Source organism: Lonchura striata, chromosome 6, assembly GCF_050655825.1.
Source record: "Lonchura striata isolate lonStrDom1 chromosome 6, ASM5065582v1, whole genome shotgun sequence".
NCBI classification, from domain to species: domain Eukaryota; kingdom Metazoa; phylum Chordata; class Aves; order Passeriformes; family Estrildidae; genus Lonchura; species Lonchura striata.
Genome location: NC_140708.1, coordinates 28,213,985 through 28,228,235, shown reverse-complemented (window position 1 = coordinate 28,228,235; position 14,251 = coordinate 28,213,985). Strand labels below are relative to the sequence as shown.

The 14,251-nt window shown below is 63.8% G+C and overlaps 2 protein-coding genes across 7 annotated transcripts; one reads left to right on the top strand and one right to left on the bottom strand.

The window, feature by feature from the left end:
* Nucleotides 1-94: 94 nt before the first annotated feature.
* LZTS2 (leucine zipper tumor suppressor 2) lies at nt 95-6,594 on the top strand. 5 transcript variants are annotated; one of them, XM_085582707.1, is made up of 7 exons: nt 99-129; nt 1,023-1,120; nt 1,684-1,751; nt 2,767-3,207; nt 3,560-4,075; nt 4,613-4,882; nt 4,968-6,594. In XM_085582707.1, the coding sequence occupies exons 4-7, from the start codon at nt 2,806-2,808 to the stop codon at nt 5,643-5,645; spliced, it is 1,866 nt and encodes a 621-aa protein (XP_085438833.1). In that variant the 5' UTR covers nt 99-129; nt 1,023-1,120; nt 1,684-1,751; nt 2,767-2,805; the 3' UTR covers nt 5,646-6,594. The 5 variants fall into 5 exon arrangements, with proteins under 5 accessions (XP_085438832.1, XP_085438833.1, XP_085438831.1 ...); XM_085582706.1 differs by lacking the exon at nt 1,023-1,120 and having other exon boundaries at nt 95-129; XM_085582705.1 differs by lacking the exon at nt 99-129 and having other exon boundaries at nt 835-1,102.
* On the bottom strand, nt 6,457-14,246 carry PDZD7 (PDZ domain containing 7). 2 transcript variants are annotated; one of them, XM_085582701.1, is made up of 17 exons: nt 14,101-14,246; nt 13,056-13,463; nt 12,733-12,873; nt 12,177-12,351; nt 11,685-11,861; nt 11,317-11,464; nt 11,030-11,090; nt 10,162-10,587; nt 9,587-9,790; nt 9,359-9,400; nt 9,017-9,174; nt 8,737-8,828; nt 8,496-8,587; nt 8,334-8,405; nt 7,468-7,959; nt 7,099-7,199; nt 6,457-6,968 (listed from the first exon to the last, which is right to left on the bottom strand). In XM_085582701.1, the coding sequence occupies exons 2-17, from the start codon at nt 13,246-13,248 to the stop codon at nt 6,819-6,821; spliced, it is 2,724 nt and encodes a 907-aa protein (XP_085438827.1). In that variant the 5' UTR covers nt 13,249-13,463; nt 14,101-14,246; the 3' UTR covers nt 6,457-6,818. The 2 variants fall into 2 exon arrangements, with proteins under 2 accessions (XP_085438827.1, XP_085438828.1); XM_085582702.1 differs by lacking the exon at nt 9,359-9,400.
* Nucleotides 14,247-14,251: the final 5 nt, after the last annotated feature.

Here is a 14,251-nt window from a genome sequence, read left to right as displayed (position 1 = left end):
CCGGGCGGGGCTGCCCCGGTGCCCCCCGGTGCCCCGGCCCCTGCCCGCGGGGCGTGGCCGCGCCGGGGGCGGAGCCGGGGCCGGGCGGGGCGGGGCCGGCGCCGAGCGGGAGGCGGCGGCGGGGCCGCGGTGAGTGCGGGGGCCGGGCCGGGGGCGCCCGGGGGTCCCGTGGGGCCGGCGGGGCGCGGGGGCGCTCCGGGGAGTGGGGTGGCGGGGTGCTCCGGGGGGGCTGCCGGTGCTTGGGGTGTTGTGGGGCCGGGCCCCCCGGGGCGGGTTTGGGGGGGGTCCGGGGGCTGGGGCGGCGGCGGCGGCCCTGGAGCTCCGTGCGGTGCTCTGGGGACGTTTCGGGGCGCTTCGGGACGGTCCTGCGAATGCAGAGGCCAGGGGCTCAATGGGGTAGTTGAGGGGGTCGCGGGGCACTTTTGGGGTGCTTCAGGGGCGAGCTCTTGGGCGGTGCAGGCCTAGGCGCGCCGTGGGGGCACTTTGCGGGTGTTTTGGAGCACTTTGGGGGTGGTTTAGGAGCACTTTAGGGGCGGTGTGGTGCAGCAGAGGCCCAAGAGCGCCGTGAAGCATTTTAGGGGTGTCATGGGGAACTTTGGGAATGGTTTTAGGGCAGCATGGGGGAGCTGTAGTGCAGTGGGGCCCACGGACACCGTGGGGCACTTCAGGGTGCTGTGGGGATGGGTGGAAGCCCCGTGGGTCAGACTTGGCGCTCTGGGGCTCAGTGGGGCAGTGGAAGGTGGGTGGGAGGGGGCGCTGGGCGGGCAGGGGGGGCAGCAGCATCATTAGGGGAACCTCAGGATGCCGGGGGCCTGGAGAGGGACACAGCCGGGCATGGATGGTGCCCGTCCCGCATGTGCTGGCTATGTGGAGAGGGACAGGGGCTGACCCTCGTTCCCCCTGCTCGGGAGTGGCCCTGAGATGCAGTCGGGGCATGGGGGTCCGCGGGGGCCCAGAATCCCCACAGCAGCTCAGGATGGGGGTCTGGCCGAGCAGGGACCGAGTGTTCCCTTGCCATTTAGGGGTCGGAACGGTGGGATCCGGCAGCGCTGTGGAGCACAGCGGAGTGGCTGTGCTCCGGCCACCTCCGGAGTGCCTGGAGGTGACGCCACCCCAATTGGTGACTGGTTTTACTGGGTGGCTGGAGGTCGGGCTGGGCACTCCCTCCCTCCGCGGGCGGCGGTGGGACCCTCTCGGCAGGCCGGGGGGCTGGGGGGAGGGAGAAGACAAAATCTGTTCCCACCTCCTGCCTGGCGGGGCCCCAGAAGTGGCCGTGTCCCCTCCAGGCTGTGCAGGGACCCACTGTCCCCAGGGCTGTCCGTCCCCATGACCTGCACATCCTGGCGGAGTTTTGCTGGGGTTCTGTGCCTTGGCTGGCTGGGCTGGGGGACTATTAGATGTCCCTTTGGTGTTCCTGATCCCCGATTCCTGTTCCTCTGGCAGCAGCAGCAGGTCCCCAGTGGCGGGCTCTTGTCCTTACCACACTTCCCGGGGTTGACCGCAGCCCACCCTGAGCAGCGCACCCGCCGCCGGGCTCCCCTGCCACCCTCGGTGCCACGCTGGCACCACCTGCCTTGGCCCTGCCGGCTAAGGGACTTCGGGGGGAGGGGGCAGCGGGGAACACGAGGGACCCTGCTGCCGTTCAGCCCCCTGACCCCCTCCTCTTCCTCTTCCCCGCTTCAGGGGCGGCGGAGCCGTGTTCACGGTGCGGGGGCCCGAGAGGACCGGACGGATGGGCAGCGGCTGGCGAGGTGAGCGGATCTGTTGAGGGGGTCACCCACCTGCCCACCCGAGGCTGTCACGGGCTGTGAGGGCACGGTGCCTGGGGATGGCACGTGCCAGTGGGGGTGACGGTGGCGGGGGGGTTTGGCTCGCCGGCATCTCTGCCCTGCTCGCCCCTCCCCGGGCACTGGCAGGCGGATTGATTTCAGGTGACAGCTCGGTGGGCGAGACCGTGCGGGCAGCGCCCCCCCCGCGCCCGCGCCCTGTGCCAGCCGCAGCCATGTGCGAGATGCGATGAGGCAGCAGGGGATGGATCCGGCCCGTCGGCCGGCTCCCGTCACGCGGGCGTATGGCGTGGGCTGGGGCAGGGGGAGTCACAGCAGAGACTGGCAGAGTCCCCCCAGCTGGAGGGGCCGGGAACAAGCCTCCATGTGTTGGGGCTGGGAAACAGCCTGGTGCCCACCTGGCAGCTTCCCCCTTGGTGGCCCTCTCCAGGGAACCCTGTGCCCCACTGTGGATGGTTGGAAGTGGAAAGCAGGCTCTGTGGGGTCACTGCTGAGAGGTGGGGGCTGTGGGGCAGAAGAAGAGGTGGCTGACCCTGGTGTGTGGGGCTGTCCCCTGCCCTCCATGATGGCAGACAAGCGGTCAGGCTGCTTGTGAGCCAGCTCTCTGCAGGCCTCTCGGGATTCGCCTCCAGTCCTGGCACGCTTCCCGTGGCAGGGTCACGCCAGGGCACGGCATGAGGCAGGACTGCATCGCCACTGCCCTACTGTGTCACCAGCACCCCACAGCCTCTGGCAGCCCCAGGCTGCTCCACTGGGGTGCTGAGGCCAACTTGGGGGTTGCTAGTACCACTTCCCCCAACTAATCCTGGTTTTATTTTGGTTCATTTGGCATCTCCTGCCCTTGGGCCAACCTTCACTTTTAAGATTGGTGATGGTGTTTTGGTGGGGGCCTGGGGATGCCCCCATGCCCACCTGGGTGGGTGGCGGAGCACTGTTGTCAGTGTCCATGGCTCTGATGCCCTGTCTCCCTTGCCTGCAGGCTGCCCACGTGCCCCTGCCTGCCAGGGGCCCCCCTGCCATGGCCATCGTGCAGACACTGCCAGTGCCCCTCGAGGCCGTTGCTGAGGGGGCCACACAGCTCCGCGCCACTGCCCGCTCACCCCCTGCTGCCATGGGCAGCGTGGGCAGCCTCCTGCCCGTCCGGCCTCGCCACGACTGCGCAAGTGATGGGGACCCCTCCACTGCCTCTTTCTGCAAGCAGGAGGGGCTACTCCGAGCCACTCCTGAGGAGCCCCATGTGTCTGCGCCCGGTGTCACCCACTCTTATGCCAACGGGGGCTTCTGTGGCGACTGGCTTGATGCCTCCTCTCCTGCCAGCCCCTGTAGCGACTCAGATGATCTCCGTGATCACCAAGCACCAAGTGATCACCTTCGGGGGCCGCCCCCCAAGCTTGTACCTGTCTCTGGCAAGCTGGAAGAGGTGAGGGGGGCAGCAGCAGGGTGGGTGGGTATGTACTGCAGTCTTGACTTTCCACCCTGTGCCACACTGGGACTGTTGGCTCACATGTGTGAAATGGGGTCATATGGCCACAATTCTGGTGTCCCTGGGGAAGTGGCAATCCCTATGCTCTTAATGTCCCCTCCATCATGCCAAGGGTGTCTGGGGAGCTCACCTGGACACCCGTGGAAAGGCGATGAAGTGGGTGGTGACTGGCCTCTGTCTCCTTTGGGGTGTGAAGAGCTAGGGGCACCCATTGTAACGTTCCTAGGCAGCCCTTTTTGGGGCTAATGGGTCCTCCCCATCCCCTCACTCTTCCCTCTTTTCCTGGCAGAATGTGGAGAAGACCCTGATCCGCCCCATGGCCTTCAAGCCAGTGGTATCCAAGCTTCGGAATGCCCAGCCAGGCACACGTCTAGGGCTCTCAGAGAGCCAGGTGAGCCTCACCCACTTGCTGGGTGCTGAGAAGCCTGGCTCTCTGAGCTGCCGTGCCAGCACCCTCTCGGACTCGGGGCGCAACTCCCTCTCCAGCCTGCCCACTTACAGCACAGGCTGCAGCCAGCACCCAGAGATGGGTGCCCTGCCGACCACCCCCCATGGCCCTCTTGACCCTCCGGGGGGCTGCCGCCCCTCCAACTCAGACAGTGGGCGCTCGTCCTCCAGCAAGAGCACGGGCTCGCTGAGTGGCCGGGGCCGGCCCTCCTCGGAGAGTGGCTCCTGCGGGCGCTCTCCGCTGCCTTGTGAGGAGGCCATGCTGGTGCGGGAGCTGGAGGACAAGCTGCGAGAGAGGGAGGCTGAGCTGCGGCTCCTGCGTGACAGCCTGGATGAGAATGAGGTGGCCATCTGCCAGGTATGTCCCTGGTGTCCTAGTGTCTTGTGCCTGTCACCCTCCCTGGAGACAGGTGTTGACATAACCCTGGGCTGGGAGTAGGGACCCACTTTGAGCACCCATTACAGACCCTTGTGGAGGGATACATTTTCCTGTGGGTTGTGTATGTGGGTTTTTCCCACCAGTTGGGTAGTCCTATGTAGTCCATGAGGGAGTCTTGTATGGCCCATGGGACCAGTTGTACAGACTGGGGTGCCTTATCTTGGGATGCCCCTTTTTGAATGAACCTGGGACCTGCAGCTTCTTCCTGCTTGTGATGGAGCTGGAGGAGCCCTATAGGCTATGGGGGTGCTATCATGCAGAAGGTGGGGGGCCTATCATGCAGAAGGATAGGGGAGCACAAGGAGGTGTGTTCCACCACATTGCACACTTCCTGGACCGTTCCTCCATTTTGGGGAGATGTACTGCCCCCTCCCTGTGATGCTGATTTTGGAGATGGCAGGTGAAGTGGGAGGGTGCTGTGCTGTCCTCCCAGCACCTGTGCATCCCCTGGCTCAGGTGTTTGAGGAGAAGCAGCGTCGGTGTGAGCAGGAGCTGGAGGGGCTGCGGCAGCGCTGTGCGGCCCAGGCGCGGCAGGCGGCCCACACAGCACATCGGGGGCAGCAGGTCCTGCAGCTCCAGGTGCTGCAGTTGCAGCAGGAGAAGAAGCAGCTGCAGGAGGACTTGACCCAGCTGCTGCAGGAGCATGAACTGCTGGAGCGTCGCTGTGCCTCCTTCCAGCGGGAGCGCACTGAGCTGGCACCGCGGCTGGAGGAGACCAAGTGGGAGGTGAGTCACCCAGTAGCACCAAGCAGGGGCGCAGGCTGTTGGCTGAGGTGTCCTGACCAGCGCCTGAACCCCATCATCCCCATAGGTGTGCCAGAAGTCAGGGGAGATCTCTCTGCTGAAGCAGCAGCTGAAAGAAGCACAGGCAGAGCTGGCGCAGCGGGGTGCCGAGCTGCTGGGGCTGCGCGCTCAGCTGCGGGAGGCACGGGCGCAGCTGCAGGCGGGCGAGCGGCGGGCGCAGGGGCTGCAGGAGGCCGCCCGCCTCAAGGCGCTGGAGCTGGAGGTCTGTGCCAATGAACTGCAGCGCCGTAAGAGCGAGGCCGACCTCTTCCGCGCCAAAGCCGGCCGGCTCGAGCAGGAGATGGTGGGGCTGCGGGAAGCTGCCCGCGGGCGATGCCCACCAGGCACTGGTGAAGGGTGCCCCCCACCTGGTGAAGGATGCCCCCCAGGCAGCGAGGAGCCCCGGGGCAGTTTGGGGCTGCGGCGGCAGCTGGAGCGGCTGCGGGCGGAGGTGGCCCTGGAGCGGCGGCGTGGGCAGGAGCAGCGGGAAGCCTTCGAGCAGGAACGCGGCACGTGGCAGGGTGAGAAGGAGCGCGTCATCCGCTACCAGAAGCAGCTGCAATACAGCTACATCCAGATGTACCGGCGCAACCGGCGGCTCGAGCAGCAGCTCCAGCACCTCTGGCTTCAGGGCGAGGACCCCCTGCCCGAGCCCTGTGACCCACCTGACCTGCCCTTTGAGGAGATAACAGCCACCGAGATCTGAGATGCTGCCTGCCCTCGCCCCATGCTTGGAGGGCTGAAGAGACCTCCAGCCCTTGTGATTCTGGGAGCTGTGGGGCTGTGGGGGGCCCCTGCTCTCCCCCAGCTCTGCAAACTGCAGCCACTGTGAAGGGGCAGGGGTGACCACAGGCACTGCCCCCTCCCCAGCGTTGAGGACTTGGGGCAAGGATGTATCGGTGCCCACAGTGAGAGATGCCTGTGACATGTAGGGTCAGGTGGGTGCTGAGTTCTGGTTGTGGGGCCGCCCGGAACTGGTTTCTGCTGATCCTCTTAGCTCCTGGGGATTAGCAGCACTGGCTTCAGCCAGGGTCACCTTGGGCAGGGGGAGGGCTGACTTGTCTCCTCCCTCTCATCCCTGCTGGCACTGTCACCCAGTCACTTGGCGTGTGTCCTGTCTCTGCCCATGCCAGCCTCCCTCATGCCCCTTTGTGTGTTTGTCAGGGAATTAATTTCTGTGCCATTTTAAATAACTCTATTTTTATAGGACCTACCAAAACATATCATCCTCACCCAGCTCACACCTCACCAGTCCATGCCCCCTCACCCCTGCCACAGGGCAGTTGCCCTCAGTGCCTTTCCCATGCTCTTGCCCCCCAGCATCCCTCTGTCTCCCCCCGCAGAAAAGCCCATGCCTCTGTGATGCCCAGCCTGCCAGGGGAGAGGGGCGTGGTGCTCCCTGTGCTAGCTGGGGTTTTGAAACTCTGGCGACACCCCAGGGGATGGGCAGAGGTGAGGGGCCTCACTGGGCCCCCGGGGAAGTCAAACCAAAGGAAAAGTCTGGATGTGCCCAGCTGTGGCTTGGTCACCCCTGGGTTCAGGGGGGGATTTTTGTACTTTATTTCAGTCACGTCTCATTCCCAGAGCCTGGCTCATCAATGTACCACCCGGAAACGGCAATTAAAAACAAGCCCCTGGCTGTGTTTTTTTCAGTACTCTGTCTGCATGTCCAGAGTCAGGGTCAGGGACTACCTGTCCTTCCCCTGTGTTGCCAGTGCTGCCCTCCCTTGGGTCCTGCAGTGGGCAGCTGCTCCGTGCCCTTGGGGCAGGTCTGGCTCTCACCCTCTGGCTGCACTGAGACCAGCCACAGCTCAGTGCAGGAATGAGCCATCTGGCTCCTCTGGAACACAGCATGGCTCCTCGGACAGGGGCTGCAGCATCACTCCGGTGGTGGTCCAGGCACCCGCACCACCAGCTCCATGGGCTCCTTGGCTTTGTTGCGGTAGGCCTGGCGGATGATGTCCACAGCCCTTTGGTGCGTGACGTTCTGCAGGCTCTCCCCGTCCACCGACACCAGCTCCTGCCCAGCCTGCATCCCAGAAGGGAAGGCCGCAGGGTGAAGTGCAGCTGCTTTTGGACTGCCAGCAACCCAATGGCACCAGGGGATAGGAGTGTCTGGATATGTGCCCACCCTCTGGCATGTGCTGGGACCCCCGTACCTTGAGGATGCCACTGAGGAAGGCAGCTCCACCAGGGAAGATCTTCTCAATCTTCACCACTGGCTGTGCCCTTGACTCAATACCACCAGAGATGCTGATCCCTGCAAGGGAGCCATGAGACCCTCACACCTGGGTAGGCTGGGACCCCCACCCACTCTGAAGCATGGCACCACCTTTCCCTGGTGAGCTATTTTGCTAGGTCCTGCAGAGATAAGGAACTGGGGCAGGGTCAGCTCTTACCCCCCATTCTTATTTTGGAGGAATGTTCTGGGGTTTGCCCCTTGCCAAGGGGGTGCCATCCATCCCACTGATGCTGGTGCCAGAAGGGTCCTCACCCCACCCTTGGAGTCCCACCCATGTGCCACCCACCTAGTGAGTGCTTCAGCTTGGAGAGGGTGACAGTGAGCAGATGATACTCTTCCTCCTCCTCTTCCTCCCTGCCAGCATCTTCAGGGCCATTGGCTGCCCCAGCCTTTGCCTCACCCCCTGGCCCCCCAAAGAGAGGGGCAAGAGGAGGCCGTGCCCGCTGGGGCTTCCCCAGCACTTTGGTTTCTCTGCTGGGCGCTGTCCTGGGGGGTTCCTTGCGCCAGGTGGCCCGAGGACTGTGAGAGTGCCCATGGCCCTTGCCAGCGGGGGGCTCAGCCAGCAGCCAGTTGGGGGGCTGAGGGCCAAGGGTGGGCAGGGGCCGGCTGGAGGAGGCATAGGCATCCACTGGCACGTCAGGGAGTGGGGTGTAGGTGCGGGGGTGAGGCCGGCGGGGGCTGGGGGAGGCTCTTGGACGGGCTGGGCTCGCCTGCTGCTCCCCCGCTTCCTCCGGCTCTGGGGTCCCTGCTGGCTTCAGCAGGAATCCGCCCCGATAGTCTGCAATGAGAGGGGCTCAGGGATCTCCCTAGGGACCCACAGCCCTGCTCCCTTGGACCCCTGCCATGCAGGCCTCCCATGAGTACCCCACAGCCCTGACCACCTAGGGCCCCAGATCTTCCTCATCTAGAGACTCTTAGACACCCCAGTTGTCTGCAATCACTCTATGTCCTCCTCCCCAAGAACGCCAGCACCTAAGATCCACAGATTGTGCTGCTCCCAGTCTTCCCAACACCCAGGGATGCCAGATGCCTTCTTCCCTGGGAGCCCCTGCACTCAGGTATCCCATCTCCCTTTCTCCTCCCTCCAACTCCCTCCACCCTGTCCTCACTGTGCAGCCCGGTGTCCAGGCAGACCCTACAGGTGGCACTTACCAGGCACTGGTGTGATGAGGTGTCTCTTGGGGGGGACGTCATGGTGGGCTGGGCGGAGGGCAGGTGAACGCACTGCAGTCAGGGAGAACTCCCAGTCACCTCCTGAGCTGCACCCACCCTTGACCACTACCTGCTCCCAGTCCCTGGGGGGCTGGGATCTACCTGAGCGGCTCTTTAGGGCATCAAAGGCTTCCAGCTCCAGTGGCATTACCATGCTATCAAACCTGCCCAGGTCTGTGGGGGCCACCACACTCCTGCCAAGGCAAAAAGGGGGGACAGGTTGTAGACCCCATTTGTCAGGGGTGGAGCATGATCAGGGCTGAGGAGCATGTGTGAGGCTCCACTTAAATCACATGAGGATGGGCAATATTGGGGTTCCCAGATATTTCCTAGCAGCACTTGCCTCACGTCCCGTAGCAGCAGGACCTTCTCGGGCCGGTCGAGGATGGCCAGCAGTGGCCGCACCAAATCCTCCACGCTACCCTCGTGCAGGTACTGCGGGCACAGGAGGGGGATCAGTGGACTGCTGTCCCCTCACCCTTTCCCTGGTTTACGTCCCAGAGTTAAGCATGGGCACAGAGTGCTCACCATGCCCCTAGGATGCAGGAGTTTTCCAGGGACGAGCCCAGGGTGGCAGCGCCGCCCTGCCCGTGCCCTGCCTGCATCCTGCCTTCGGTGCGTACCCGGGAGCAGTGGCGGAGCACGGCCGTCACCTCATCGGGGCTGAGGAGACGTGCAGCAGTGTCCTGGATGTGCGGGAGCCGGGCCTCAGGGTCGCTGCCGTTGGGCTGCAGGGTGGCGATGCCCATGGGGCCCAGGATGCTGGCACGTCGGCTCTTCTCTGGGGAGGCACAAGGAGGGGTGGCCAGCGGGGCAAGGACTGCCCCAGCCTGCCCAGAGAGTTTCCCATCCCCCCTACCCCAGCAGCTCTCTCCACAGCAGAGCAGCACAGACACAAGCAGCGCAGGGCCAGGCGCATGCAGAGCCTGCCCCCTTCCCCCCAGGCACACGGGCACCCCTGTTACCCCGCCTCAGGCTCCGGATGACAAACTTCTGCACAGCGCCTACTGCAAGGGAGATGGAGAGCAGTGAGTGCCCAGGGCAGACAGCAGCATCACGACCCATTGTCGAAACTGCATGCTTGGGGAACCCTTCCCTCTGCTCCCTTCATGCCAGGGATGCCACAACAGGCCCATAGAAGGGGGAACAGTCCCAGGTCGAGTCCCCCTCTGCCCTGTCACCCATGCTGATACCTCTGTCCCCGTCAGAGCGCCCTGGGGATTTGGAGCGTGCCCGGCGATCAGAGCCAGGGGCCTCCTGGCTGGGGGGGGCCCAGCTCTGGCTGGTGGCACGGCCCCCCTTGAAAAAGAGGTTGACAAGGGTCTTGGAGCGGTGCAATCCTGGGGTAGCCCCACGTGCCCCTTGTCCCTCTGGCTTCTCCTTTTTCCGCTTCTCCTCTGTGGACAAAGAGAAGGGGCTGTTGGAGTGGAGAGGTGAGGGGTTGCCACCCCAAATCTTGTCTGGGGGCAAGGAACGTTAGGGGATTGGAGGGACTACTGGGAGACACTGACTGGAAAAGAGTTCCTCTGTGGGGTGCAGTGGATCACCAGGGGCCATGGGGCTGGGCTTTGGGGTGCCTGGCAAGGCCCAGGGACAGAGTTGGGGCTATAGGATACCCAGGACAGGTGGCCAAGGGACCATATGGACTATAGGGTGCCAGGGTAGGGACCTAGATGTTTGCTATAGGAAGCCCAGGAGTGGGGGCCAGGTATCCATGTGTGTCAGGGACTATAGGATGCTCGAGTGGGGGACAGGCCCCAGTGCCTACCAGCGACAGTGAGGTCACTCTGGGAGCGTGTAATGGGCTGCCGTGGCCGGCTCAGTGCCAGCAGAAGCGCCGTCTTGGGTGAGTGGGTGAAGGTGCGGCGTGGGTGGGTGCCGGGGGTCTCGCGGGTGCCCTGGCCCCGGATGGCCGTGTCCCGCAGCAGCTCGGGGGGCCGCACTGTGCGCCGTGTCTCTGGCAGCCCCTCAGCGGCTGGCTCGGTCTGCATGGCCCGCTCAGCAAGTTCCCGCACCCAGCCCCGCCGTGGCCCGTCCTCCGTGGAGATGGCCACATCCACGGTACGGGCTGGGGGCACTGGGGCAGCTGCCCCCAGCCCATTCACTGCCCCTGGTGCTGGTCCTGACGAGTAGGAGGAGATGGAGGAGCTGGTTTCCGAGGTCTGAGCCAGCTGTTGCAGCTGCCCGTTGGTCACTGCAAAGGCACAGCAGGGACACACTGTGACACGCTGTGGCCCACCTAGAGATCCATGTCCCTCCCAAAGACAGCAGACGTGGGGAACCCGCAGAGCCATGGGGACCTGTGGACTATTGGCCATTGCATAGGGATCATCACGTCCTCTCCAAGAAAGTGGACATGTAGGATGTTGTGGTATCACAGGGACCACAAGACTGCTGGCCATGGCAGGGGCCTCTTCATGCCTCCTCCAAGGATGGGGGACCACTGGGGCCTTGCAAGTCCATGAGGCCTGTGGGTATGCTAACAGCGGCACAGGGAGCTCCCGCCAAGACCTTAGGACCCAATGGTATGCCGATCTCCCTCCCTACAGTGGTCAGACATCACACACATGGGAATCCCAGCCCCACCGTGCCCCAGCCCAGCGTCCCTGCCAGAACCCGCACGGCACTGCCCTTACAGCGACTGAGCCAGCAGTACTCGGCCACCAACTCCTTGTAGGCAGGGAACCGGCCTGTCTCCTAGGCACAGGGGGAGAGGACAAGGGGGTCAGTGAGTGTTGGCTGCCCCAGCGAACTCGATCTGGTGTCAGCCATGAATAATGCATCCCCCCCTCCCACCCGCCTGAATGCAAACCAGCCAGCAGCTGCACCAGCCCCCGACACTGAGCTGAGCAGGGGCAATGCCAGTGAAGGGACATGCCAACCCCTGCCTCACTCGGGGGTCCATGGGGCAGAGCATGGGTACCTTGATTGTGAGCATGATGTGGGTCTGCCCCTTGAGCACCTCCACTGCCTTGCTATGGCTTATGTCTTCAAACTTGACTCCATTGGCTGCAAGGACTTGGTCTCCCACCCGAATGCCGTTTTGCTCCGCCAGCCCTCCGGGGTCCACTCTAGGGAGGTAGGGAGGCAGGATGGGGCCAAGCCCTTGCTGGAGTCCTGCTCCTGCCCCACACCTCCACTTGGCTGGCCCTGTGGCTCAGCACCCATGGTGGTAATGCCCACAGTCTTTTGAGAGTGAGAGTACTCAGCCAGAGAGAAGGGGCTGAGCCCCAGTATGGGCACAGCAGAGATTGGGGTGTCACAACCCCTTCATGCCCAGGGGAGCCGTACTTGGAGACGTAGATGCCGAGGCCGAACTCTCTGCCACCACGGATGTTGAAGCCTAGGCAGTAGTCATCAGAGGTGGTGTAGAGGTGGACGATGCGCCGCAGCCCGTCCTCAGAGCCACTCTCTGATGGTGTTGAGCCGCTTTTCTCTACTACCAGGCGCCTGTTCACCACATCCACCCTGGAGCATGAGTACAGTATAAAGTAGTCTCAGGGCTTTGGCTCTTGTCCTCTGGCAGGATGGGACCATTGGTGGCACCCAGTGGAAGAGAGTGCTGGGGATGGGGGATGTTTTGGATGGGGCTTGTACCCACCCTACCTGCTCCAGACCTCCCTATCCCATTCTGGATCCCACCCTGGTCTCTCCCCACCTTTGCCAGAGACTTCTGATGCCATTCCACCCTGGGGGTCCCCCAGGGATCCTCCCTGTTGCCCAGAATCCCTCACCAACCTCCCCCAGCATGCCCTCCATGGGCATGGGAGATGCCCTGCTCACCACGCTGTCTTCTCCTTGGAGAACTTGATTCCTGGCACACGGCCCATCCGTCGGACCACCATGCGGAGGCGGTTGTTGCCAGTGAGGACCTTGACAGCGCTGCTCATCGTGATGTTCTCCAGACTCACACTGTTCACCTCTGTGATCTTGTCCCCAACACACAGCCCGGCCTGCTCTGCAGGGGATACACAGCTCATGTGGGCACCTGACCTGGTACTGATGCCCTTGTTTGATATCCCCTCCCTCAATGTCTCCTCAGCCTGATCTGAACCCCTCGGGAACAGAGGCAAGGGTGCCTGACAGCTGCACTGAGTGCCTTGTCACCTTGCTGCAGCTTGGGGATGGAGCTCAGAGTCATTGTTACAGGGCTGTCTACTCCTGTGTCCTGCCCTTCACTTTGGGCTGCCTGCAAATCTCATGGCCAAAGGCAGCAGGGAGCAAATGGTGGCCTTCCACCACGAAGGGTGGCATTGTTGCTGTGATCCCATGTCACTGGGAGCTCCTTGAGAGGGTCTTGCTGGCATGTGCCTGGTGTCCCTCACCCTGACCCTCTTACCGGCAGTGCTCCCTTCTTCTACTTTGCTGACAAAGATGCCCAACCCATGCTCGGAGCCACCACGGACGCTGAAGCCCAGTTTGCCATCCACGCTCTTCTCCACGGTGATGGCATTGATGACATCACTCTCATTGCTGCTGGCTGTGGGGACAGGGGAGCAGATGAGTCACACACGCTGCGTGTGTGCAATGGCAAGGGGTGTCACTCTCGCTGGGAACATCCCCAAACCCAGGACAGCCCTCTCTGCCCCTAGACCCAGGGAATTCAGCCATTGGGGCCTCCTGGCCATGGGGGGGGGCAGGGGCCCGGGACACCCCACGCACCTTCAATGGGGGCATTGATGAGGATGACGCGGCCCATGGGGGAGGCGGCACGGCTGCTCCGGGTGGTCCCATTGAGCAGGCGGCTCTGCTTGCTGAGGAGGTAGCGGGGAGCCAGGCTGGCTTCGCTGCTGGAGCTCCGTGACCGGCTGCCTGTTGTCATCCCCGACAGCACTGCGTCCCAGTCCTGGGCCATGGTGGTGCTGGGCACGCCGGCGTCCTGGCGTCTGGCTCAGGGCTGGCTGTGTCCTCACAGGGCCAGGGCTGCCCGTCAGCCAGCGGCAGACATGGCATAGTCCAGAAGCACATGCCCGGGCTTGGGCACCGCTCTTTTTTAGCAGTGCAATGCTGGGGGCAGCTGGCCTGGGTACTCGCCGCTGGCAAGACAGGTCCCAGGTGCAGCAGCACAGCCTGGAGAGACAAGGAGCTCTGTGACTCCCTCTCCAGCCTGATCCCTTCGCGTCCTATACTGTCCCAAGGATCAAATCGTCACATAGCTCCTGAGTACTACTATGGGGTGTGGGCACAGGCTGCCCTGCCCTGGGGTAAGGATGCTGGGGTGAAAAGCTCTCCCTCCCAGTGTAAAATTGGAACAAGGGATGCAAAGGGGCTTTACTTGACAGCACAAATCCGGAAGGGCTCCAAAGAAGGAACATGGGGACATCAGCTTTACGCTAGAGAGCAGGACCTGATCCCTCTGGCCATTTCCCATCCTCCCTGGAGCCCCTCTGAATTCCCAACGCCATGCGGCTGGAGATGGGTGCACCAGTCCCCAAGGCAGTTCCCGCGGGGATTTTCCAGGCATGGGCGAAACGCCACCACAGTGCCCCCCCCCCCCACTTCATTCCCCGCTCGCCCCAGCCTGACCTCAATAAATAAGTGATGGCCCCGGCTCCGGGGACACGCCGGTATCCCCGCTGCTGCCAGCCCCCCACAGCGCCCACCCGTTACCCCCTGCCAGCATCGGACGCGGGTGCCCCCTCCCCGAAGGGGCGCAGGGGACCCCCTACCGCCGTCCCTCCCTCCCCCCGCCCCGTGCCCTCCTCACCTGTCCCCATGGTGCCACCTGCGAAAGAGACACCTGGCAGCAGCGCGGGGGGGAAGGCGAGGCCGGGGGGCAGCACCGCCTCCGGCCCCCCCGGCCGCGGGGATTGGCTTTCCCTGTGGGACCGGAGAGGCCATCGGGCGCGGGAGCTGTC

Coding starts and splice junctions, on each gene's coding strand:
- PDZD7 (XM_085582701.1), bottom strand. CDS start 13,248: ATGGCCCAGGACTGGGACGCAGTGCTGTCGGGGATGACAACAGGCAGC. Junction 9,175..9,358: donor CATCCGGAGCCTGAGGCGGG/GTAACAGGGGTG, acceptor GTGCCTCCCCAG/AGAAGAGCCGACGTGCCAGC. Junction 7,200..7,467: donor CAAGCTGAAGCACTCACTAG/GTGGGTGGCACA, acceptor GCTCCCTTGCAG/GGATCAGCATCTCTGGTGGT.
- LZTS2 (XM_085582704.1), top strand. CDS start 922: ATGCAGTCGGGGCATGGGGGTCCGCGGGGGCCCAGAATCCCCACAGCA. Junction 3,208..3,559: donor TCTCTGGCAAGCTGGAAGAG/GTGAGGGGGGCA, acceptor TTTTCCTGGCAG/AATGTGGAGAAGACCCTGAT. Junction 4,883..4,967: donor TGGAGGAGACCAAGTGGGAG/GTGAGTCACCCA, acceptor TCATCCCCATAG/GTGTGCCAGAAGTCAGGGGA.